At 37.2% G+C, this 26,319-nt stretch overlaps 1 protein-coding gene and 1 pseudogene across 2 annotated transcripts; one reads left to right on the top strand and one right to left on the bottom strand.

The window, feature by feature from the left end:
* Nucleotides 1–892: 892 nt before the first annotated feature.
* On the top strand, nt 893–23,536 carry LOC113568826 (integrin alpha-X-like). 2 transcript variants are annotated; one of them, XM_081698271.1, is made up of 30 exons: nt 894–1,867; nt 2,602–2,710; nt 2,994–3,094; nt 3,231–3,301; nt 4,002–4,116; nt 4,222–4,355; nt 7,388–7,521; nt 7,726–7,879; nt 10,681–10,831; nt 10,957–11,030; nt 11,448–11,565; nt 12,149–12,282; nt 12,392–12,538; nt 12,697–12,903; nt 13,050–13,183; nt 13,303–13,445; nt 13,746–13,894; nt 14,608–14,739; nt 14,975–15,048; nt 15,845–15,986; nt 16,372–16,470; nt 18,810–18,889; nt 19,363–19,449; nt 19,734–19,812; nt 19,983–20,078; nt 20,225–20,305; nt 20,468–20,578; nt 20,746–20,859; nt 21,618–21,728; nt 21,859–23,536. In XM_081698271.1, the coding sequence occupies exons 1-30, from the start codon at nt 1,828–1,830 to the stop codon at nt 21,928–21,930; spliced, it is 3,393 nt and encodes a 1,130-aa protein (XP_081554397.1). In that variant the 5' UTR covers nt 894–1,827; the 3' UTR covers nt 21,931–23,536. The 2 variants fall into 2 exon arrangements, with proteins under 2 accessions (XP_081554398.1, XP_081554397.1); XM_081698272.1 differs by lacking the exons at nt 15,845–15,986; nt 18,810–18,889 and having other exon boundaries at nt 893–1,867.
* LOC145651355 (histone-lysine N-methyltransferase PRDM9-like) lies at nt 22,098–24,323 on the bottom strand (annotated as a pseudogene).
* Nucleotides 24,324–26,319: the final 1,996 nt, after the last annotated feature.

The raw sequence follows: 26,319 nt of genomic DNA, 5'->3' as shown, positions 1-26,319 counted from the left end.
CATGCAAATTAGATTTTTGTTCTCTTACGCTCAAGAAGTCAACATAAGTCTATTAAATCTAGAACAAGAATGTCAAAGTCGAATTTATTTCTAGCTGTTGTCACAAAGCAACTTTACACATGACCAAGTCCAAGCCCCCAGTGAGCAAAGCAAGGGCGACAGTGGCAGTGGCAAAGAAAAACTTTATAGAGCATGAGGAAGAAACCTTAAGAGGAACCAAGACTCACTGGCAATAAACTAAACTACTACTACCTATTAATGAAGACAGATTATGGTTTGATAGTTTACCCTAAGTGTATCACAGACTATCACCAGGGCATATCCATCATCATTAAAACTACTATTTAGTGAGTATTTAATGTGTACATTATATTTTCACAAGAAAAGCAACTTTTACTTCTGGATAGTGTATAGATTTAAAGTTCATTTAAAACTTTAAAATGTTTCTTGGTTAGCAGTTATGCCTTATTTAAGTTTTGTTGCTTTTTTCTTTTTGAAACCACACAGGCTACTTTATAGGCCTATATCAGGTTTGGCCTATTGAAGTGTGATGGAAAATATTATTTGATCATGTATTATCATGTAATTCATATATAATCATGTTAATCCTTTCTCTATATAATCCTATATGAATAGTTTAGTCTGCACACTCTGTCTCTATATGTTGTTTGAACAAAACAACTGCTGAATCAGCTGCTTCGTGATCTTGCATATGTTGTAAAATGCTAATAGAGAGGAACTAGCAAACTGTGTCCGTCCTGGTGGAACAAAGCATCCCGGTATGTGCAAGAGTGTTTATCGCGATAAGGAGCAGGAAATGGGTAAACAGGATAACAGAACATCCGCTCTTGGATGTGAAGTTTAGATATAAGGAACAGAGTCAGTCTACCCCTTTAGAGCTTTTGCTTCAGAGCATTAGTTCTCACTCAGCTGTGTTTTGTATGTTCTATTTTCTTTATTAAATTACTCTTTTAATCACATCCGACTTGCTGTTTATTCAAATTTCCACTACAGAAATTGACGTAGTCGGCAGGATCAGCGAGAGGCACCACGCGGAGCAGCGCTGACTAAACTTCGAGGACGCTCCTCAGAGAGAATTTCTCGACTGAGCTGGAGAAAGAGGGAAACCCACAAGAATACGGGAAAGTACCTAACTAGGGAGTGATGTCCCGCTTGACTCCGGTGGTGTGCTCCGCCTGATAGAGAGGAACTAGCAAACTGTGTCCGTCCTGGTGGAACAAAGTATCCCGGTATGTGCAAGAGTGTTTATCGCGATAAGGAGCAAGAAATGGGTAAACAGGATGACAAAAAATCCCCTCTTGGATGTGAAGTTTAGATATAAGGAACAGAGTCAGTCTACCCCTTTAGAGCTTTTGCTCCAGAGCATTAGTTCTCACACAGCTGTGTTTTGTATGTTCTATTTTCTTTATTAAATTACTCTTTTAATCACGTCTGACTTGCTGTTTATTCAAATTTCCACCACAGAAGACATCAGGTTTCTGACTGCAAAACAGCTATTTGCTTTAAACAGCTTTGACTTTTTTCTTATAAATTTTTGAGAACATGTCAAATCTGCTGGCCAGTGACCAGTCAGGATGTAATGAGGGAACGAGATCTCCATATTATCATATGTTCAACAAAGAATTTCTACTCAATAAAAAGCACCTTGGTGACAAGTTCAGCAGGGTGATGGTTTCCTCTATAAAGGGGGAAGGGACAGAGGCAAAGTAACAACGAACATGTCAATGCGCTAAAAACAACTCCCACATCTGCTTCCTCCACAGATCATGCTGTTTAACTTCACATTTCTCTTTTTCTGATTTAAAAATGCTCTGGAATTTTCAAGTCTACTTTTTTGTGTTTTATGGTAAGACTACACTAACTGTCATTGAGATGCCTTTTGTTTTTTTACTTAATATTCATTCAATGTTAATTTATTCAAATTATTTTGTCCTATGTTAACAAAATGGAAATATGCTGTGCCAATTATATCTGAAGAACTAATTCAAAGACAAATCCTAATTTATTGATATAAAACATTGAATGGTTAACTGGTGTTAATTAGAGATTGTCCTGTATAATATCTAATAGCACTTATATATCTCTTATATATTGTCCATAGTCATCACTCACTTTGAAAACAGAAGGTTAGTCAGAGCAAGTAAACATTTTTATTTGTCAAGAAGAATTTAGGAAATTAGCTTCTCTAACAAGGAAATCTACTTCTGATTTGAAGATTTTTATGTTCTGATATATTGATATAACATTGACTGATATATTGTGATATACTGATATAATAACAGATCATTGATTTCCAATGGCAATGATGATACAACACTTAATCAGGACATCCTTTTATGGTATTATTGTAAATGAGGAAGTATAAACTGGCAGTTTCTTAAAATGTACTGATCTCTCTCATTCATACCCACACACTCTCTCTCTTTCATTTTACCAATTTACCTGAGATTATCTGACTTTCTAAACAATCAGCTTTACACAAATTACATTTGCTTGGCATGATAAGATGCATTATTATACATTATAGAAGTACTTCAAATGTGTATCATAAATAGTATTTATTTGTGTTTTGCTCTACAGTATCTCAGTCTGTGTTGGCTTTCAACATTGAAGCAAATCCTTGGAGGTACTTCACCCAAAACCAGGACACAGCCTTTGGCTACAAAGTGATACAGAAAAATCAGTCCAGGTGAGAGACGCATAATTGGCATAGTACACCAAAGACATTTTCCCAATTTTTTTGCAGAATTCTTGTGATGGAGCTCCCCTCCACTCTTTTCCACCAGACCATTACAATTATGTTTTTGGAGTTCCTACTTTTGGATTTAAAGTGTATCTGTATTGATGATTATTATTACTCTAATAAATAATGTAGTCAAAGAGAATGTAAATATTTTGTCAAAATATACCTTGATGATATATATCAAAATTCAACTTATATTTAGCAGACAAAACCTTCTCTTTCTTCTCAGTGTGATTGTGAGTGATCCTTTATTACAAAATCAAAATAAAAGAGGAAACATATACCTATGTAGGACAAACTCAAAAGACTGCTCACCTTTAAAAATTAATGGTATGTATCCACTGTAGTGTTCTTAATAAGAAGCTGTTTATTTTCAGTAGTGTAAAATATTCATCACTGATTTGCTATGTTTCTTTGGATGTGTGGTTCAAACATACAGTTTTTGCTCCTTTGTGTTTTCCTATAGTTCCCCCGGAGGCTGTTAATATGTCTCTTGGGCTTTCAATGACTAAAGATCCTCAGTCCTCAATGATATCGGTAAGTCATCACTCTCAAGACTCACAGTATTTTACTTGTCCACACGGTATAAGGAAGGAAAGACAACAGTTCACAGCCTGCTGTTTGATTTTAAAAGATACTAATGTGTTAAAGATTTGGAGGTGAGGATCACTGCAGTACACGTCACCCCTATTTTCAGTTACAGTTGTAAAATATCGAAATGTGTATTTAATAGTAAAAGGGAAAACATTTTCACAAAAGTACTACAAAACAATTGTAATTCAATTGCATCTTAATTGTCACAGTTATATGAATCAGTATAATATTATGTTTCTATATCACATATTTAGTTACTGTATTTGAACTGTTATAAAATGTCTGGTTCTCAGTACTCAGTTTAATGTGGATTTTTTAAAATTTACCATACTGAATCAGTGGCAAAATGAATGTAGATCCTAAAAATACTATGTAACTAGCAGATGACATAGGTCTACACTTCCCCTCTTTATACGGATATGGATTCATACTTCAAAAATGTGGGTATGGAAACATATTCACTAAGCTATTTTATTTCAGCATGAATATAAACTGAGAATTTATAAAATATGTTTTAATACCTCATACTATTTTTGGTTTAGGATGATGGTATAATATTACTTGGTTGATGAAAAAAGTAATGAATACACTGACAAAATAAATCACAAGGTAACAGTTTAGATGAAAGCAAAAACCTTTTCAGGTGTGTGGCCCAACCATCCCCAAGGCTTGTGAAGCAACTACAACCTACAATGGCATGTGCTTTACCATTGAGGAGAGAAACACTGTCACAGGGCCTATACCAAGCACTTTAAGAGGTAATTCATATAGGAAGATACCCTAATTAAACAAGCATCACATTTTCTCTTCTTTATTTTAATATGTTCTATTTCTGCATGTGTTCCTTTGTTCTTTATTCTCAGAGTGCCCACCTCCTGCACCAACAGATATTGCTTTTTTGTTGGATGGTTCAGGGAGTGTAAATGACGTGGACTTTTCTAAAATGAAGGGTTTTGTTAAAAAGCTGATCCAAGGCTTACAAACACAAAATATTAAGGTACAGCATGTGTAGAAATGTGTGTATTAAGTAAATGCATTGTGTGAATATACCCAACCCAACATAATGTACCGATATTTTGCTTAGGGTGAAAGACATACCGTATGCAAACACTTCCTTTACATGTCCACTGTCTCCCTTTGCATGAAGCAAGCAAATGTTTTGAAAAAGATTAAATAGACAATTCTTCTCTATATCAAAAGATTGATAGTTCTCTATATCAAACTCTATATTTTCTAGTTTTTATTTTATTTATTCCTGGCAACTAATGTAAAACAGAAAGGAAAGAATACCACTTGATATGGTGGTATGTGCTTAGGTATAAAATATGTGCTTAAGCATTACATTTGTGTTTACATTTACAGCATTTGGCATAAGCATAAACACAGAGGATAAATACAAGACAAGGTCTGATAGCTTTATTAGGAAGCTGTGCTGGTTTTACTTTGTGGTGAATACATAAAATCAAGAGATTCTGCACTCAAACTCCCCTCCGGGCAGTCTTTTTCCTTCAATCCTTCAAGCTTGGGTCCTCCTTGAGTGTCCTGTAGTATTTTAGCTGTTCCCAGGACTACTTCTAGATGGAGATCTCAGATGTTATTCCTGGGATCCGCTGGAGCCACTCTCCCAGTTTGGGGGTTACCGCCCTCAGTACTCCGATTGCCACAGAAACCTCTGCTACCTTCACCTTCCACATCTTTTCTAGCTCTTCTCTCAGCCCTTGGTATTTCTTGAGCTTTTTGTGTTCCTTGTTCCTAATGTTACTATTACTTGGAATTGGAATCTATCAGTGCAGCCCTCTTTGTTTGTTTATCAACCACTGCAATGTCTGTTTGGTTAGCTATGACCATTTGGTCAGTCTGTATCTGGAAGTCCCACACGATCTTAGCACAGTCATTTTCCACTACCTTTGGGGTTGTATCCCACTTAGATCTCGGAACTTCTAACCTGTACTCAACAAAGTTTTTTTTTTTTCTATACACTATACCAGCCACTTGGTTATGGCATTCTATGTACTAGCATCTTTCATCTTGCTGATATGTGCTGGATTGTCTCAGGGGCAATTTTGCACAGCCTGCATCTGGGGTCCTGCCTAGTGTGGTAGATCCCAGCCTCTCTCTCTCTCTCTCTCTCTCTCTCTCTCTCTCTCTCTCTCTCTCTCTCTGGATATATGTGGTAGATACCAGCCTCTTTCTCTTTGTGTGTATATATATATATATATATATAATTTGTTTGTTTTTTTTATTTTTATTTTTTTGTTTCAGTTAGCAAGAGTAGCTGCACAGATTATGGCCATTCTTCCCCACCACCTTTGATGGAAGTAAACCCATATTTTAAATAATATTCATCATCAGGACTTCAATATCAGGCAGTCCAACTTAAGTGTTGCCTGGATCAACTAAAGAAAGTATAACTCAGTACCACCATCACGATTTGTTCCCTTCAACAGCCTGTTGCCCATAGCATTTAACACCATGTGGTTTTGTTTTTGTTTTGTTTTAGTCTCTACCCTGGTTTCATGTAGTGAATATCCCCTCCCTTCATTCTGTTCACCTGTGTTTTGTTTCCTCTAGTTTGGCTTTGTCGATATACCTCTTGTCTTCATGTCTTGTTGGCTAATCTTACACTGTGCTTTACCTTTGCAGTAGTCTTGCTGTTATAAGCACCTTTTGTATTCTGCTTTTGCTTTATTTTGGTTTTTGCCAAGTTCTTACCTAAATCATACTGCATTCAAGGAGCATGGGTTCTGTCTCAAGTTTGGCCCTCCTAAGGTTTTTTTTCTTTAATTTCACCCAGGTAGTTTTTCATGCCACTGTCATCCCTGGATTTGTCATAAGGGACCTGGACCCTTATATTTGTAAAGCTGCTTTGTGACAACTTATGTTACAAATAGCAATATAGAAATAAATTTGACTTGATGTGACATTCTGGTTCTGCACACACCTGGATACTTGAATGGCTAGATCTGTGTAAAGTTAGTAAGACCATAAGAGCCTTCATCCAGAACTAGTACAACACTAGAAGCCAACCCAAAGACAGGTGGCCATAAGTGCAATATATGTCAAGGAGAAGCAGTATCACCACTGCTGTTCTGCATAGACCTGAATCCTCTCAATCATCATCAATAAGAGTGGGCATAAATACAGATTTGGGAGTGGAACTACCATTACCCACCTCCTGTACAGGGGGGACATCAAACTGCATGCAAGATGTAAAGGGACTTCCTGATCCACCTGAACAGGATCCACACCAAGCGCATATGACTGTTATGTGGTCAGCTGATGATGAAAAGATTAAAACTGATGGGATGAAGGACAGCACAGAGGCATCATGGCAGCAAAAGTTCAAGCACTAAGCACTAGGTTGATAGAAGCAGTGGTGTGTCATACCAGACAAGACCCAAGGTGCACAATGTGCATCCTTTGAGACGATTCTGCACCCAGGAAAATTTGGCAGAGATCATATGTTGAATCATATGCTTTGCATGTGATTGAGCATATGACCAAGACACCCCCAAATCAAAACAGGAGCAACTACAGAGAGTTGTGAAGAACATGAAGATTAAGATCATGTGGGATGTCCAAATCCATACAAAAAACAAGTCGTGTTGAACAAACCAGACATTGTGGTGGTAAATACAGAATGCAGAAAACAGCAGTGGTAATAGACATGGCAATCTCAAGTGCTGGAAACATCCAAGAAGGAATATGTGAAGTTGGACAAATTTTGTATGTTAAAAATAAATAAATATAAATATATAAATATATAGTCAATTTATGTAGAACATGGCTCCAGGTTATAACTGTAGTGTAAAGGTTTCCAAAGAATGGAACCATATGTAATTACATATGTAAAATTTACATATGGAACCATGTGTAATCAAAGTTACTACATATGTAATCAAAGGAACTACAAAATATATTTTTAGACAAACTCACATGTTAAAAATAGATTACAACATAATACAAACCTAGAAATAATGTGGTTAGAAAATGTATTTAATAATTGATTTTTTTTCCCCCTTCTTACAGTTTGCAGTTGCAGAGTTTTCTACTTATTGTAAAATATCCATTCCATTCAATAACTTTAGAGACATCAGTGAGATAGATAATATAAAACAACAACGTGGAAGGACCTACACTGGAAAGGCTATCAATAAACTTGTGTAAGTATTCCTTTCGTGTGAAAATGTCCAGTCCCCTATTAACATTATATATGTTAATTATTGAATTAATTGAAAATAACACATACATACATATAGCTAAATGGACACATTATTTATTTCAACATCAATAGTTTCAAATGAACATATTACTGGATCATATACTGACCCTCAGTTTCATCTGAATTCTGTACTGGTTTTGCACAGGAATGAGTTATTCACCAGCAGTGCAGGAGCCAGACCAAATGCTAACAGAGTCTTACTCATCATCACTGATGGTAAATCAAATGATGATGGCAATCAACTGATGGTAGCGATTGAAAATGCAGAAAAGAAAAAAATTACTCGATATGCTATAGGGGTAAGAAAACATGCTACTTTGACATGTTTCAATAGCACATAAACAATTTTAGAATAAAATTCTAAAATGATAAAATTATTTAAAGGCCACATGCATATATGTCACATGTACTTCAGGGCTGGTTTGTAATGGAAGTAATGGGGAACAATGGTCTGTATTCAGAACACAAAATCGGTGGTGTGTCCAGGATTTGATACATGGGGTGGTAAGAGAACACTAAAAGGTGACAACACCTAATTATTTCTTAGAGAAAAGCTACATTTGAACAATATACTATAAGTACCTGTAAAACTAATGGGTATATAATGACATTACTGCAGAGGTATTCAAACATTTTCCTCTAGAGACCCCTTGCCAGTATTTTGGGAACTTTGGGCCTGCCCTCAACTGCAGTGTATGTATAAAGAAATCAGGTCAGATCATCTCATTGGTCTCATTGTGCATCACTGATCAGTTTATTAGCGAGCCAATCACTTATAATCATCATTACTAACAGGCCAATAAAACAAATTAAAATCCTGCACATAACAATAAAAGCACATATTCTGCACATATGAGCATTACACCTGCTCTAAGTGACTTTTTCTGCTCATACTTGGGTCCATACATAGCCTAAATTCTATTCCCATCCTTTAGGAAGAAACATGTTTCATCTTGCTTGTTTCTTTCTCATGCATGTTCAATATATAGCCTTGGAAAATGTTACCATGATGAAGAACAAGGGTGAGGGTGAAATGAAAGCTAAACTAAAATAAAGAGCCAGAAATAACAATAAACTTCCATGTACGCAGACACTGATCGCAAAGCAATCACTGACGATATCAAACAAATAGGCTCCAGCAGCATGCTCTCTAATGATTTGCAGAATAATAAATCTTTGGTATAATTAAAATTTACATCATATAGGTGATTGATCAGGAATTATTTGCCATGCCTGTAGTCTCATCCATCTGGATTGTAAATGTGGATGCATGTATATGAGTAACAAATTGTTTCTAGACATTTTCTAACAGATCTGCTGCTTGCCAAGCTACCGCAGTGTCAGACTGCTGTATTGTTTTCATCTTTTCAGCAGCACTGTCATTAGCATTGCCCTATGTATGTTGATAGGAGATCCTTGTTCTTCCAGCAGCTATCAAAAATGACTTTTTTTCCTTTTAAATATGGCATGCTGCCTCATATGACATTTGTAGAGCTTGTAGCTAGCACAGTTTTCTGAATTCAATTCACTCCATTTCCATGCTAAAGGGTCTTTCATTTCTCCTGAGAGCTGACCATATCTAAATGTTTTAATTTTGTGGGTTTCAAGCTGTAGTTTGCAAAAATAGCTGCACAGATTGTGACTTCTCCACCATAGATGGTGACTCAGTTAAGCAACTCATGCTGATCGGATTGTTAAACACCTTCAGACCATCCGCATAAGGATTTGTTATTGCCAGTGGCAAGGCATGTTAATGGACACTGCAGTAATGACATATCTGTTTGATTTGCCAGTTGTTGCTATATCAGCATTGAAATTAGGAAGCTCAAAGGAAAATAACTGATCTACAATCTTGATCTACAAACTGTTAGAACCCCATGGAATGAATATTATGATTTAAACATCTACTTTTTCATATACAAACTCCCTCCTCCTACTCTGGAAACTGTGTACTTTACTACAATTTTGGATATCTTGCTCCCTCTATCTGTCTGTCTATCTATATAGTACCACCCATGTGGCTACACAAACAAAATGTGGTTGTACAAAAATATAGTATCAAGTATCTTGTAACGGTGAGCGCTAAGGAGGTGGATGCACGTGCGGAGAAGAGAGAGATTTATTAGGGGCAAATCCAGAGTCCTAGTCATTGTGACAGTCCAAGGTCAAATTACCAACATGTAAAGTTCAGGAATACATAATAAACTAAAGAAAAGTACACAATATTAAACAAGCGCTAGGGTGTAACAAACATAGATAAACAAACAGCTAGAAATACAGAAGGATAGAATCACAAACATGCGTTGATTCACAAAACAGCAGCTACACTTACAAAACAATGGCTCTACTTACAATGAACAGCCAAGACACAGGGAACAAGACAGGGTTTAAATACATGAACTAATAAACACTAAACAAGACACAGGTGCGAATCATGAAAACAGCAAAAACCAAAACAAGGACTGGAACGGGAATGGAGAAAGTGAAACAGCAGCATGAGACAGGGACGCTAGGAGGGAACAAACCGTGACATATCTATTCAGAAAAGGAAGCATTCGGAATATAAATTTCCAGGAGACTCCATGAAAAATAACTCTACAACTAATATCACTAATTTAAAAAAATTCGTTGTTAATAAAAAGACCACCACTTGACGGGGCTCTAAAACATCCCTGCCGAGAACCAGTACTCATTGACATGTTGGCTAATGTGGCTAAATGACAAAATACTCAAAATAATGGGAACAGAAATAAAACCAAAACATAACTCTTCATCGCATTGCATCCAATACTCTGAGTAAATGTTCAAAAGGCCAGGAACAAAGCCAAGCATCCACAAAAAAGAGGACTGTATAAGCTCAGTGGTCAAATGGAATACATAAATGCTGAACTTCCCACTTTGTTACTAAGGAATTCTCCTGAGCTGTAAACAACCAGAGGAAACCCCCACCATTTACATTCCGTTAAAATCATACTTTTGCCTTGGACTTATCCATGTTGGCCTCGAACACTCCATTGACTAATGCAATAAATGTTAACACACATTCAGATATTGTGTGAAGGAGACCAAACATTTTTTGCTTTGTGGCTCACATTCGAAGGTTGGCATAGCTTTTCAAAGTCAATCTGCTCAGAAGGAGTTAAGAATCATTGCGTCTCAGCCACACAATGAGCATATATTCAAGGTTGATAACTATGACTTGTTGGACAAAATCCGTGGAACTTTGGAGGAGCAGATCATCGCTATTGAGGGTATGTCAGTGATGTTTATCTTTCGTAAACATTAAAGTTTCAAGATTGCTGTTCTAGATATTATATAATAATTTATTTTTGTTGTTGTTGTTGTTGTTGTTGTTGTTGTATTTGTTTCTTTGTAGGAACCCAGACGTCAGGAGACTCCAGCAGAATGGAGTTTGCACAGGATGGGTTCAATGCAGCATTTAATACAAATGTAAATGTTCTTCTTAGACTTTTCTTTTAACAGTAAGCATCTGTGGTCATTATGTAAGAGAAAGGTTGCCTAGGTTACCAAACAAGTAACACAGTAGTGCACAGCAGCCTGTGATCAGGAAAGCCCTTTTGTTCTAGAGTGTTATGCAGGTTCTTTTCTGGTGTCAAAAAATAACCTGTACTTGTCTGTATATGATAACCACTGAGCCAACAAATGGAACTATTGGATACAAATGATCAGTACTTTAACGTTGATTTCACATCCTCAAATACATACAAAACTTTCTTTATGGTTGATTTTATATTAAAAGTTGCTTTCCAACATGCATATGAATGACATCAGTGAAAAATATGTAGTCACACCATTCAAAAAGTAAATTTTTAATCATGTTTAACATATAATGTTTTGCATGTTTAGGGAAACATCATAATGAGTATAGTTGGAGCTTTCCAGTGGAAAGGAGGATACCAGGAGTATAATTCACATCAAGAAAACATCTCCTTTTACACAGGCAGTGAACATGACAGTTATTTAGGTAAGAAGCCTCTTATATCTAATATATCAGCTACTGTAACTAATTATTCCAAAATTTGCTGTCTATTCTTAAGATAAAATGAATATCAGAGATAAAGCACACCATAAAGCTAACATGTCTGTATATATTCTCCCACCAATACAACAGAAACACCTCCCTTATATATACACTCATTGGCACTTTATTAGGTACAGATCTCTAATATACATGTTGGCCCATTTGCGGCCATTCACAGTGTCTGACAAGAGGACCACTGCTTTAACACTGATGTAAACCTCTCAAGGTTTTTACCTCAATTCCACCCAGAGAGTTTTTTTTTCTTGCCACTGTCACCTCCATCTTGCTAATTAGGGATCTGCACCATAGATTTGTAAAGGTGCTTTGTGACAACATGTTTTGTAAAAAGTTCAATATAAATAAATTTGACTTTGAAATTTGACTTAAACCTATATTTAAAAAAAAACAACAACACATTTTTAAGAAAAGGATTAATAAAGAACGTTTTATCAATCTGTTTACTCATAAGGGTAGGACATAATTTGAAGTTAAAGGGACAGAAAATTTTGGGTGTTCCCATTACCAGGTTACTCTATGGCAGTAGGAAGAATGAGGTATGATAAATATGTTATTCTGGGAGCTCCAAGACATGCACACAAGGGAAGGGTGACCATATCATCACTGAACAAAGTGACACAGTTGCTGCTGGATCCTCCAGAGGTTGTACATGTTGCAGTTTGTATTAAAAACAGACTACAATGAAATTTAAAAAGTGGGCCATGGATCATAAAGCTTTCAAATTCTCTAAATTACTCCCTTTTCCCCTCAGCCACAGATTGGTGCCTACTATGGAGCTGAAGTGTGTGTGGTAGACTTGAATGCTGACTCCTACATGGACCTTCTACTAGTTTCTGCTCCGCTGTATATGGAAGAGAATCAGGAAGGAAAAATCTTTGTTTACTCCTTTTCACAGCAGGTAAACAGAACATTTAATACACTGCCCAGTCAACAGCTTTTCTCATATAGCAAGAGCTTCAAGCTATCTTCAAATATCTATGTATGTAGCAATGACACCACTAGTCATACATGTGTGGTAATGTTTTTGAGTTCATTATTTTATATTATTTTTGACAGTCACAATTACAGGAACAATCAACACAGACATTAGAAGGAATGATGGGACAAAAAGGAAGGTTTGGCTCTCCATTATCCAGCCCAGGAGATCTAAATGGGGATCATTTTGCAGATGTAGTGGTAGGTGCTCCACTGGAGGATGATGGACAGGGCAGCATCTACATTTTTAATGGAAGAACAGCAGACATCAACCCCACCTACTCACAGGTGAGAGAGCGAGACAAAGAGAAGATAGATAAACACTGATGTATTTTACTGTAAAATGATCACCTTCATCCTAACAAAACCTATTTACTTTTGCTATTCTCCTTTCCTAAAATACTCCATCCCTTTTCACTGTTTTGTAACGACAGAGAATCAGTGGTTCATCTGTGCATGTAGGTCTACGGTTCTTTGGTTTATCTTTGAGTGAGTTTGCTCTGGACCACAGTGGAGATGGTCTGCCAGATATTGCTGTTGGAAGCAAAGGAGCAGTCACATTGCTCAGGTTTGGACAAATGTTCATGGAGAAGCAGACCTCTGTACATTGTAGCATAAAGTGAGAGATAAACATTATGTTTAAATACCAAATGGTTATTCATATGCATGTGTATCTTGTGTCTTCAGGTCCAGACCTATTGTATCCTTGGTGACCAAAGTAACCTATAGCCCATCAAAAATCCCCACTAAAGACACAGACTGTGAAAAGCCTTTAGAAAACATCTTGCGTTTGTGTTTCACTATGAAGGATAAACACACTTACCCAGAAGGTTTCTCTCTCTTTTACTCATACATAGAGTATATGTGTATAGGGCAGTGGTAGCTCAGTGGTTAAGGTACTTGACTTGTAATTGGAAGGTTGCTGATTCAAGCCCCAATGTGCCACTGTTGGGCCCCTGAGTAAGCCCTTAACCCTCAAGTTGTACTCAATCATTATTGTAAATTGCTTTGGGTAAAAATCATCAGCTAAATGCCATAAATGTGGGTACATAAAACAAAACCTTTATTTTGGAAAAATTTAAATAACACTGCTTTTTTGTCAATTGTGTATTTCCTTTCTATTTATTTAGACTTATCTGCAAATATTAAATATACTTTAAAGCTTGATGGAAAGCGACAAAACTATCGAGCATTCTTTTCAGTCAAAAATCCTGCAGTGTCAGACAGTATGACTGTTACATTGGATGAGGTGTGCAAAGAGCATAATTTTTTTATAGAGGTAAGATCAATGCTTCCTCATGGTTGCTCCCTCTATGGTCAGACTTTCTCTGACACCTGAACCATGTGTTTTTCATTTTGGTTTCTTTTGTCTTCATCCTATTTTCCTCACATATTTCAGTAAAAAAGCTTGCATTATGTGCTATTAAAAATACATAGGAACAACCATATTTAATAGCACCCTCAATTAGTATGAACACGAGTGTCAGGATGAGCAGAGAAGAATTTAGTATGACAGAGTTTAATGATATACAGAGGTAATCCAAAGGTGTGGTCAAAAAAACAGACACAAGTCAAGAACCAGTAAACACATGATAGGCAAACAAATCCAGTGGGGTAATAAGCAATAAAGTGAATCCCGCTAACAAGCATAAAGGTTCATGTTACCAGATGTTCTAGGGGTTCATAGAGGTTCATGTTACCAGATGTTCTAGGATCCCAGGGAAAAGAGCCCTGCAAGATCACATATTCTCTATATTTTATATGACATGCATCAGCACATTAACATATGACATTTGGCTCAGTCCATGTTGTTCCATAGCACTGTGTCCATAGTCTGTGAAAAAAGCAGGAATTTCAATGTTCAGTAAAAATCCCAGTAAAGTCAAATAATGCTCAGTTCTGTTGATTCTCATCTTGTGATTATTATTATTATTATTATTATTATTATTATTATTATTATTATTAATATTATTGATTTCTCTTTTCACACAGGCTTGCAATGAGGATGCATTAAATCCACTGTCCAATCAGTTAACGTTAACATTTGAGGGACTCCCAGTTGGCACAGTGGAAGGGTTACAGCCCATCCTTCACCCGGGAATAAAAACCACCTCAGATCATAATGTAAGAGTACAAGGTGAACCTTTCATCTTAGAGCAATAGTACCAACAAAATAGTTCTGCTGCTACTAAAGACCTCAAGAATATTTATTCAGTGGAAAAACAAACACTGTGACTTTACTAGGTTATCCATATACCCAGATGAAATCACATAAAACACTTGCTATTTGTAAAGAATAATACACTTGAGACCTAGCAATGGTAGTAAGTTTTATTAACACTATAAATTCATTTCATAGCTGGATTTTGAAATGAACTGTGGAGATGATAAGATCTGCACTGACAATCTCAAAATGGATTTCAACTTCTCTGGGTAAGTACATTAATGTTAAAAACACATGATGTTTCCATGATGATTCAGTTTGTCACGCATACATTATATACACAAAATGTAAATGATACTTAAGTATAAAATGTCTCAACACTTTACCACATTATCATAAAATCACTAATTGTAAGGGCTGGTGCCAGGCCAAGGCCCTCTCCCACCACCAGAGGTAGGCCTCGGGTCAGGCACACCACTAATCAGGCTTAACAGCGAACAGCTAGTCTAGACCTTATATAAGCCCAGTGACCCAATCATTCAGTGCTGGGTCTTTGCTAAAGTTTTGAGCCTAGTGCCTAGCAGGTAACGTTGGGTATTGTGGTCTGTGAACCCTTGTGCTATGCCTCTTTTCTGCTCTGCGAAGGTGTCTGTGTTTTTACACATCCCCTCCCTTCTTGAGTTTGTCTCTCTCGCAAAACTTCCCTTAGCCATTCAGGTTCCTTCCAGTTTTCGTTTGGGAAGTTTTAATTTGAGTTTCCCCCAGTGCATCAGGTTTGCCATTTCTTCCCGTGGAGTCCTTTGTTCTCCCTTTTTCCACGCTTAGCATGGTGTTTAGTTTTTTCCTTTTGTTTTACTTGATCCAAGCTCTAACTGTTCTGCACACAGACTTACTCTTGTTAGAGTGTGGTTGCCCAGTAGGCTTTTGGTGTTATCACCTTGCTGACCTGGGTTCAAACCCACCTTATACTAATATTGCCAAGATAATGGAGGTCCTATTGGTTTTTTTTCTATTAATTTATTGAAAACATTTTATGTGTTGAGTTCATGTGCTTTCATATACTAGATCATCAGATATAAAAGTTGGAATCATGCAGGATATGAATGTGACAATGTTTGTGGAGAACAGAGGAGAAAACTCCTACAACAGTCTCATAACTCTCAGTTATCCCTTTGGACTGTCCTTCAGGAGATTCACCACTAAACAGGCAAGAGCAGTACTCCCTCATTTGTATGGTTCAGCAGAAATAATATACAGTTTAGTGTAGAAAGCCATTAAATTTGTGAGATGTACCAGGTTTTATAATAATAATAATAATAATAATAATTCTTTTTTCATTGGGTCATTAAGCTCCATGGTAATAAGCTGTTCACACATCCACCATCTACTGCCTGTGCAAATCAAATTGATCACTGTGGAAGTACAGTTTGTTGACTTATCATTTAATGTGTGTTGTATCTTAATATGGCTTATACAAGTCACTGGTCTCAGCAGACTCTTGATTTCATACTATTTAAACTCACCTTTATTAGATTGGCCTCATATTCCACCTGAATATTTCTATATTTTCTATATTTCCTGTATGTGAGCAGAGCAGAGTGGAATGCATATCTCTGGACAGTGATGACAAAGGTTCACTGGGGACCTCCACCTGTCATATTAGCAAGCCCATCTTCAGGGAGAATGGATTGGTAAGTCAAAATATTTGTTTAGTTCCTATACCCTCATGCTTAGTTACACGGTTTATAAAATATTCCGTGAAAATATTTTTGAAACTTGTGATGCTAAGAAGTTAGATAAAAATAATATTAGAGTTAGGTTTTGGAAAGAAAACAGGGCATTAGATTTCTGTTAAATGTTAACACAGGGCTAAATTAAATAACTCTAGTGTCTAGGTTAGCATTACAATTAGGAAAATTTTGTGAATACATAATTGCACAATATTCAGCACAATCACTACAAATAATCTGTTTAAGGTATATTCCAGCAAAAACCTTAAAAACATTTTCAGTATTGAGGATAATTTTAAATGTTTTGACAGTTTGTCAAATACTTGTATTTAGTTATGTAGTGACATGAACACTTTGATGAACCTTGATGAAATTAAAATAGGTTGTGATTAATGAATCAGTCTTTAATTACAATTAATTTGTTAATTCAATCTCAACTCATATCATTTATTTAATACAGTGATTGATATACCCACAAAGAAATTAGAAACACCACCCATGAACTACAGGCTTTACAACTAATAGGTTGTTTATTGAGTAATAGCAGTAATAGAGTATGAATGCATAAAAAAAGTAAGGGAGATGCTAATAACCCCAGGAATTTAATTCACTTATATAGTGCTAGAACTGTAAGGGTCCATGCCAGGCCAAGGCCCGGCCACAAGAGGGGGGCCTCGAGTCAGGCACACCACTAATCAGGTTTAATGCCCAACAGCTGGGCTAGGCCTATATAAGCCCAGTGACCCATTGCTGGGTTTTTGCCAAAGTTCTGAGCCATGCTCCTAGCTGGCAGCTTCAGGTATGGAGCTCTATGAGCCCTTGTGCTTACACCTCACTTCTGTGCTGCCAGGGTCTCTGTGTTTTTACACATTCCCTCCCCTCTCCAGTTTTCACTCTCAAATCTGTCTCTCTCCAAGGCTCCCCTTAGCCATTACAGTTTCTTCCTGGTATTTAGTATTTTTTCCTTCTAGTTTTGTCATCCTCCATTCCTCTGAAGGGCGTTATACGCACAGGTAGCTTTATAGCTGCTGTGGTCTAGTGGGTCTTTGTCTGCCTTGTAACAAAATGGTTGGGGTTCAATTCACCTTTTGGTTATTTACGTTTCTTGTTTACTTGTTTCACAGTCTAACTGTTCTGCACATGGACCCATTGTTTGCACATGGTTGCTCACCCAGTAGGCTGTCAGAGTTATCACCTAGCTGACCTGGGTTCAAGCTTTCCTTGCAACAACAAAACACAAGCAACAGTTACTTGATTGGTGTCAACCACTGCACACATAAAAGGAGTTGTCTTACCTTATTTCAGTTGATCCATTAGATCAAACATGCCATTCGTCCATATTTGGACTGGGCCACAGTTGGATTGCGTTGGCTGACTTAGCCATCTTTTTAGCTTCGAGCCTGGAATTATACTGCCACGACCTGCAGTCAAAGGAAGGAATGGACTTTTGGTTGTCTCCGAGCTTGACCCTTTTGACGATTATGTAGGCGAACTCCTGATTAATTTACTGAAGAACCGGTAGTTCATGGACATCAACATGTCTGCCATGAATCAGTTTGCCTGACATTTATATGTAGCATTAGATAGCTATGCAGAGAAATGCACTAAGCAAAGCCTACAAAAGCCTTGCCGCTTGGTCATACAAGTCAAGAACTGTTGGTGAAATTAAATCCTTTCAAGGTTTATATAAAATACATTTTAAATTCATTATAACCTTATCTGATACTGCTTGTCATTACAGCTTGCATAATAAATATTTAAAACTAAACAAAAACAAGAATGAATAAAAACTAAAATATACAGCGGTTTACCAAAATTAAAATTATTTACAGGCCCTTAAATGATCTACACCTAGCTGAAAATAAATAAATAAACTAAAACTGGAAACTAATAAATTTCAAATCTCAGAGTTCATCCTGTTAATGGCGTAAATTGCAAACAGGATTGCAACAGTGTTATCTTGTTGATTGTATCCTGACAGTCCCCCCAGAGGGTGAAAAGAGACATTAACTTTAAGGGAAAAACAATTTTTAATCAAACAAAAGAGAAGTCAGATAGTGAATGCTGAAAAAGCATGTTCTTTAGTTCAGGAATAGTCCTTTGTAACAGCCAGAGTGCCACAGATCAAGGAGCAGGACATACAGATTCTCTCTACAGTTACAAATAGCACAAATCTCAGTCAACGAGGAACTCCCACTGCACTTGGCGGGCCATACCACATGATCAGTGGGAAGGGGAGCATTCCGTGACATCCTGTAAATGAAAAGCTGTTCATAGCCTGATTTCCATCTTCCCATTAGGCCATTTTTGACATTACATATAACATAAACAAAGACGTTAACTTTGATAAAACGATGATGTTCACTGCTACTGCTTCCAGGTATGTCCTGATTTTTTTTTCCCTGACAAACACAATTCATATTCTAATGTCTGCATCTGTGGGTAATTTAATGACATCTTTTGAGATTCTGACATTTTTCAAAGACCAACAGCATTTAAAATCCTTCTTGTAGAAGGATAACATTCTGTGGATAACATTCATGCCTTTTGTTTCAAAGGGGTATCCAACACATTTACATTTACGGCATTTAGCAGATGCTCTTATCCAGAGGAACTTACAAAGCGCTTTGTTACCCAACAAGACATCTTTTACACAAATGTTAATAGTAGTCACAAGTACAATATCACAAAGCTATAGACATAAAAGGCTTAAAAAATGTTTGCTTATTGTTAATCTATCCCAAAATATTGGTCCATTGCATTCAGAGCATGAATCGAACAAACTGCAACCAAATGTTTAGTTCTGTATTGTAAAAGTTGTGTTGTACTACACTGACCCAAGTGTCCTTACAGCGGCAATGACAAACACTCAGATTACAGCGAACTGTTCAAAAACAGAACCATTGGTGTCAAATATGGCATCTACATCTCACTGATCAGGTTAGTTATCCCCTTCCTCTTTACATATCTTGATGCTTTTCCTTAAATGTGGTTTTGTTTTATATTTATTTATTCAGTGTCAGTTCCCAGTATGTTTAGAACTCTAATAAAGAAGGTGATACACACCTTCTCTGATTCATATGAAACCCACACTACTAGCATTGTAGGTTGGCTCTGTGTGCTCAGATGAGAACACTGTGTGGTTTCTACCTGCACCATTCAGCCGTCTTGATATCTGTTTCAGTGATCTTTTAGTAATATCCTGTTACTGCTTTTATTTGAAGATATGAGAAGTCCAGCATCCACATTAACTTCACTGCAGGAAAGAACAACCTTGAGAAACCAGTCAGCCAAATCCTCAAAGTATGAAGATAAATTACACCTTTGTCATTGGACTATATAACAGAATAGTTATAATGCAGCAGAGAATCATTTAATCATGTTCTCTCTCTCTCTCCCTCTCTCTATATATCCATCTATCCATTTATCTGTCTCTGTCTGTCTCTCTCACCCTCTATCTCTTTATCTATCAGGTCCAGAATGACCTAAGGGACTTAACACTCACTATTTTAATCAAAGTCCCAATAACATTAGGAGATAAGGACATTTGGACCACTAAGGATTTGCAGGTATGCTAATATATCAATGCAAACATTTTAAGCATTGATGAATCAGCACGACAATTAAATCCTAGAGTAGATGCAATTCATATCCTGCAAAATGGCCTATAGAGTTTACAAGAAGAGAATCTTATGGTAATTGTTTTTTTCTTTAGATTCAAGATTGTATTGTAGACAGAGATGAGCAACCCACAGTCCCTGATTTTGTGGCAGCACTAAAAAATCACCACAAAGTGGTGAGTAACTGTTATGGCTTTGTTTCCCAACACAGCATTTCTTTAACAGAGAATTACACAAATTGTCTTAGTAAAGCTTTCTCTATGTAATATAATAAATCATTTCATGATTGCGTGTACTCAGTGTAAACATAACCAATGGAAACTCTCTTTGTGTTTTAGAACTGTTCTGTGGCTGTGTGCAGACTTTTTAGGTGTAATGCAAATCTGATGAGAAGGGAGTCAAAATTCTACAACATCTCTGGTCATGTTAGTTCTGGGTGGATTGAACAGGTAAACGTATATTTATATTAAAGGTATATTTATATTACATCATATTTTTTACAAGTTAACTGTTAACATATTATATGGCAACATTGATACTTTTACCAGTACAGAGTGTTATTAGTTTTACAGTTTTTTTTTTACTCTTTATTGTTCATGTATTGCCTCTCTCTCAGACTGGACTCCGATCAGCAGTTTTTGAGCTGGTCAGTACAGCAACTCTGGAATATGACAAAAATAAATATGTCTACTTTTCCTCTGATTCTCTACATACTGCACCCACAGGCCTGGTAAATAAATTACTTTTTATCTGAAGATGTCACAACTTCCTTCTGTCTATTGTGTGTCCACCTAAGCATTGAAGTACATTACAGAACATCCAAAACATTTTCAGTGTATTCATAATATAAACATCTGTAGTCAGAATCATATGAATGCAGAGTCAATGTTATTTAATTTACCTGTTAAAAAAGACTTAAATTTGTTTGTGTATACAAAGCTAAAATATATCTAATTTTACTACGATCAGTACACTGTTACAGTACCAGTGAAGAGTCTACCAGCTTGTAATCATTGTTTCTCATGATTATCCATTATTCACCTATATGTAATCACTTATACAAACATAAAGGTCTCATGTCATAATGTGGCATGCATGTTTATGTAAGCACATAGGTTTCTTTTAATTACTTCACTAAACATTAATGTTAATTGAAATATTGTATTTGCAATCAGACAGGCACTATTGTAACACCCATATGATTACAAAATAAAATTTAGCATCTGAAAATCTGAAGATTTTCAAATATCAGACATATAATGACAGAAATATTTTCTCCAGGTCGAGGATGTGAAACATTGCTTTAGACAATATAGTGCTGCATGTTGATGTATCAATAAATTACACCTCAGTTTTAGTTACAAGATCCCCTGACATTGACAGTGTCGATACAGTAGAATCAATCTGATGTTAACAGTTCTCCAAGATCCTGAATCCTTTGCCATAAATTGATTTGTTTAATGGTAAATTGCGTGTGTGTGTGTGTAGATTAATACCCAGGTGGAGGTGTATGAGGAGAAAAACATCGTTAAGGAGATAATTGGAGGAACAGTAGCAGGGCTGCTGATTTTGGCTCTCATCACTGCTGGCCTCTACAAGGTCATTTCTGCTCTTGTTACCATTTGCTATTGTCACTTCCAGAATTCCTGTGTCCAATGCTGTATAAACATTTAATGGGTGATTTATTTGACTCTGTATTTGACTGCTTTATTCCTGTATATAATTCCAGGCTGGGTTCTTCAAAAGTCGCTATAAGCAGATGTTGGAGGATGCAGGCTCTGGGGCTGATGGGACTGATTAGGAGGTGGCGGCAGCTAGAGAAGACTCATGTGCTGCACTGCTCTGCTTAAATTCCAACATGGACTTGTCAGTCTATGTTTGTGAGATTACAGTGACAGCTGTAAAGTTCACATATGCTACTGTGCTGTTTAAAATGCATGTCAAATTCATCTGTACATCATATCAGATTCATGTCTCTGATAAATTTGCTTTGTAATGGGCTTTTTGGTATTTATAAAGAAAACAGTTATTCAGAGTTGAAATGGCAATTTTATGTTTTATTGTGCGATGCATGTGGCACTCCTGGTGGCGTTTCAGACCAGATGACACAGTGTCCAGCAGTATGGACTTTCTTTGGCATAGATGGTACGCTCATGATGGTGCAGGTTGCACAGGAGGTTGAAGTACAGGCCGCAGTGGGAGCAGCAGTGGGGACTCTCACCCTGCTGAATGCACTCATGGCTTTTCAGGAAATGCAGGTGGCTCAAAGTTCTAAGGCACTTGCCGCACACGTGTGAGGAGGTGGGCGGTTGTTGGGGCTGGAGGTCTGCTTAATTCTCAAAGTCAGCCGTGATCGAGCAAGGCTCAGCACAATCATTCAAACTCTCTTCCTCAGCTCTGTCCTTGGCTGCCTTCTGAGTGGCTTTTCTTTTGGTTTTAGGTGTTTGGCATCGAGGTTGTCCAGCAGCTGCTTTCCTAGGGTGGTCCCTGGCCTGGTTAGCATGCTGCGCAGATCTCCTTAGCCTTGTCAGGGGTTCATATGGAGGGTCATGTTTGCCTGAGAGGTTCTCGGTTTGCCATGTTTCCTCAGCGGTGAAAGACATTTTCTAATACTTTGAGGTACTCCCCATGGTGGTGCCATTTGTGAAGATGTTTGAGAGTTTTGCTACAAAGGAGAAGTACAAGGGTAAACATTGGATGGAGTTCTGACTGCTGTGTGTCTGTTGTTGGTTCCTTTTTACCCTGGTGGGTCTGCTGGTGTCTCTTCAGTCCTGTTGCCTGACTAAAGCACTTCCTGCAGTGGATTCAGCAATAAGGCTTCTCCTTTCAATGGATTGTGCGTGGTTTTCTTTTTAAGTTGCAGAACCACAAGAATGCTCTTCCAAACTCATCGCATTTGTTCCCTGACACCTCCGTTACACTGCTGTCAATTTGTTCCATGGTGTTGTCCAAACTATTGCTGTGTCAGTGTAACAATTCTGCTTGACCTGATTTTTCTGTCTGGCCACTGAGATTTGGAAACTGGCTCTGAAAAGACTGTGAGATCAGCTGCATTTTAAAGGGAGGCAGTGCGTCAGATGCAAGTAGGCACTGGTCTGAGTTCGTTACTGGCATCTGGTCACGGGGTTCAGTAGCCTGGGCTTCCAGGAGATGTGGATGCTCATCTGGGTGTGAGCGTCTGACATGACCATGCAGGTAAAAAGCAGCTAGGAAAGAGTACTAGCATTGAGGACAAATTTTTAATCCTCTTTGCTTCTTCCTGGCAAAAAATAAAAAGTGTTCTTAGCTTTTCTGTACTTAATTCACTTCAAATTAAAATACTTTTATGTATAATAGGTACATCTAAAGTGCCAACGTGAGAATGTATTTGACAGATCACAGAATAAATGGAAAATACATTCTGGGTACCTATTGGTGTGCACTTCCTGTCTCAGATCTTATCCCAGGTGGTGCTGATGCCCTGGGCATATTCCTCTGCATACCACATTCTGAGATCCTGCCCAGGATGGATGGGACGGCAGCAGTGGAACAGAATGCTCACTCTGCTCTCAGAGTGAAAAGCAAAACTTGGTGGCATTCCAGCAAACTACACATGTGTGAACACAACATAGCCATTTCCCATCCTATACACACTATGTATGCACTAAAGTGTATGTGCCGTTAGCCGGTCCTTAGAGTCTAAAGTGAAATCATGAGTAAAAGTTATAGCTAGACATTGCAATTTTGCAGAATGCAACATGCAAAAAATATAACTTCATAAATCAAACCAACTCAACTCATGTACAATAAATAAATTTCATTCAGGATGCAGCTGACTAGTTAAGCAACACTACTGGGCAAAATAGACACACCACTGAGATAACAAAAATATCTCAGTTGGAGGAGAGGTTACAAACTAACATATATACCATAAGGCAAATCATAACATGAGACACTTCTAAGATAACCTATTTTGGCTGTAATTCAAAGGCTACATAGCACATGTCAATCTAGGCTGCATTAAATGAGCAGAAGAGCTGCAGATGTGAAGCTCTCATGATCAAATTCAGCATCATAAATGACTTGTTTTAACATCTTTTGGGAGCATGGTGAGCTTTTTAAACTGGATGAATACACTTCAGTCTGTTTGGGACCGCTACATTCACACCTACTCCTCTTCACCAGGAAGTCCACAGTACTGCGATACACTACCATCTAAGGAGTGAGAGGACGGATGTGTTAGAAACCATGCTACACCACAGTTTCCCATTCTGGTACTGTGCAACAATTGGTGACACAAAGATCCAAAAGAGCACTATTTATGGTCCTGTGAGCAATCAAACAGGCATTGTGTGTTAAATGCTGTGGTTTGTAATGTGAAGTCTTCAGCTAACAAAGCCTTCACAACAAAAGCACATTTGAATATCTTGTTATTAAAATAGGGGCAAGTCTACAGATTTTACTACTTGTTTTATCATGCTGTTAAATTCATCATGCAATATGTAATCAGTCGCACACAAAAATGGGGCCATATTTAGGTGTAGAGACCAAGGTGTAAAACTCACCTGATTTAGGACTCTCAGACCATTACTGTATTTTCTTTACACTCTCCTTGCTCACCAGTTTTAAAAGGTACTACAAAAACTTTTGAAAGCTGTGATTAAAAATCAGGGTTACTCCACCAAATATTGATTTCTTGACTCATCCTAAATTGAAATATTAGTACTGTGTTGTTTATAAATGAATATGAGCTTGTTTTTTTTGCATTATTTGTGGTCTGAAATTTCTGTAACTGTTTTAACCATTAGTCATTTTCATTAAAAAAACATGCTCTAAAATACAATATTTTTATCTGGAATTTGGAAAAAATGTTGACAGTAGTTTTAGGAAAAAATAAAACTGCTCAGCCTGGTCAAACAGATGCCCATCAATTGTAAAACTAGAGAAATTGATCATTTTGTATTGGTCTCTTATTTTTCACTGTGCTCATTGGGACCTTTAATGCTGCTGAAATTTTTCTGTACCCGCCCCTAAATCTGTGCCTCATTACAATCCTCTTTTGGAGGTCTACGGACAATTCCTTGAACATCATGGCTTGGTTTGTGCTCTGACATGTACTGTCAACTATGGGAGCTTATATAGATAGGTGTGTGCCTTTCCAACTCTTGTCCAATCAACTGGATTTATCACAGCTGGACTCCAGTCAATTTGTCGAAACAACTGAAGTATGATCAGTGGAAACAGGATGTACCCGAGCTTAATTTTGAGTGTCATGGCAAAGGCTGCTAATAGTTATGTACATGTGATTTTTTGGGTTTTTTATTTTTAATACATTTGCAAAAATTAAAAACAAACTTTTATCACTTTGTCATTATGGGGTATTATGTGTAGAATTTTGAGGGAAAAATTAATTTAATCCATTTTGGAATAAGGCTGTAAAAGTGAAAAAAAGCTGAAGCGCAGATTTCCGGATTCACTATATATATATATATATACACTCCTGGTGTGCTGCAGTGTGCTCCTGGTCCAGTTCGGGATTTGGGGCTGTCACCATGTTGCTGGCCCCACCCCTAGTTGAGTGATTGCTGTGGCTTATACAAGGACCCTGCTGGAAGAAGAGAGTGGCTTGTCCAAGTTCATTTTGGAGTTGGTGTTTTGTGGTATGATTTGTGAATTTGTAATCTTTGCTGTGCTTACCTATATCCCTATTTAGCTTGTGTATGTTTAAATCTGTATGTGAGCATTTGCTGGTTTTGTTTCTGATTGTGATCCCTGGGAGAGATGATTATATGTATAAGTACTGACTGTAGGGAGTGGTGCCTGCTTGTTTGGGGTTGGGGTTGGGGTTGGGGTTGGGGTTATTGTCTGTTTATTGTCAGGGAGTGAATGTAGGATTATATCTTATTTTTGTTTGGTAAAGTGTAGTTTGTTGTGGTGTTTCTTTTGGTAGTGTGGATTTTATGTTGGCAATTAGCCACTCCTGAAGTGTGTGTGTGTGTGTGTGTGTGTGTGTGTGTGTGTGTGTGTACACACCATTTAAATACAAAAAAAAATCACCTCATCTATCAATTCAGTCCAGTGATTCCACCTACCAGTCTTTTCACAGTTCTGTTGCAACCTCACCTCCTAGACGGGGTTGTAACTAAAATATATATATATATATATATATATATATATATATATATATATATATATATATATATAATTTAAT

This window comes from Electrophorus electricus, chromosome 15, assembly GCF_041902795.1.
Source record: "Electrophorus electricus isolate QZ-2024a chromosome 15, ASM4190279v1, whole genome shotgun sequence".
Lineage (NCBI taxonomy): Eukaryota > Metazoa > Chordata > Actinopteri > Gymnotiformes > Gymnotidae > Electrophorus > Electrophorus electricus.
Note: the sequence above shows the minus strand (reverse complement) of the source record. Positions and strands in the feature narration are given on the sequence as shown.

Bases quoted from the DNA above. Each gene is read 5' to 3' on its own strand.
- LOC113568826 (XM_081698271.1), top strand. From the start codon at position 1,828: ATGCTCTGGAATTTTCAAGTCTACTTTTTTGTGTTTTATG. The intron at 4,356-7,387 runs GTACAGCATGTG...CCCTTCTTACAG, and splicing joins TACAAACACAAAATATTAAG to TTTGCAGTTGCAGAGTTTTC. The intron at 20,079-20,224 runs GTATGCTAATAT...TTTTTTCTTTAG, and splicing joins GGACCACTAAGGATTTGCAG to ATTCAAGATTGTATTGTAGA.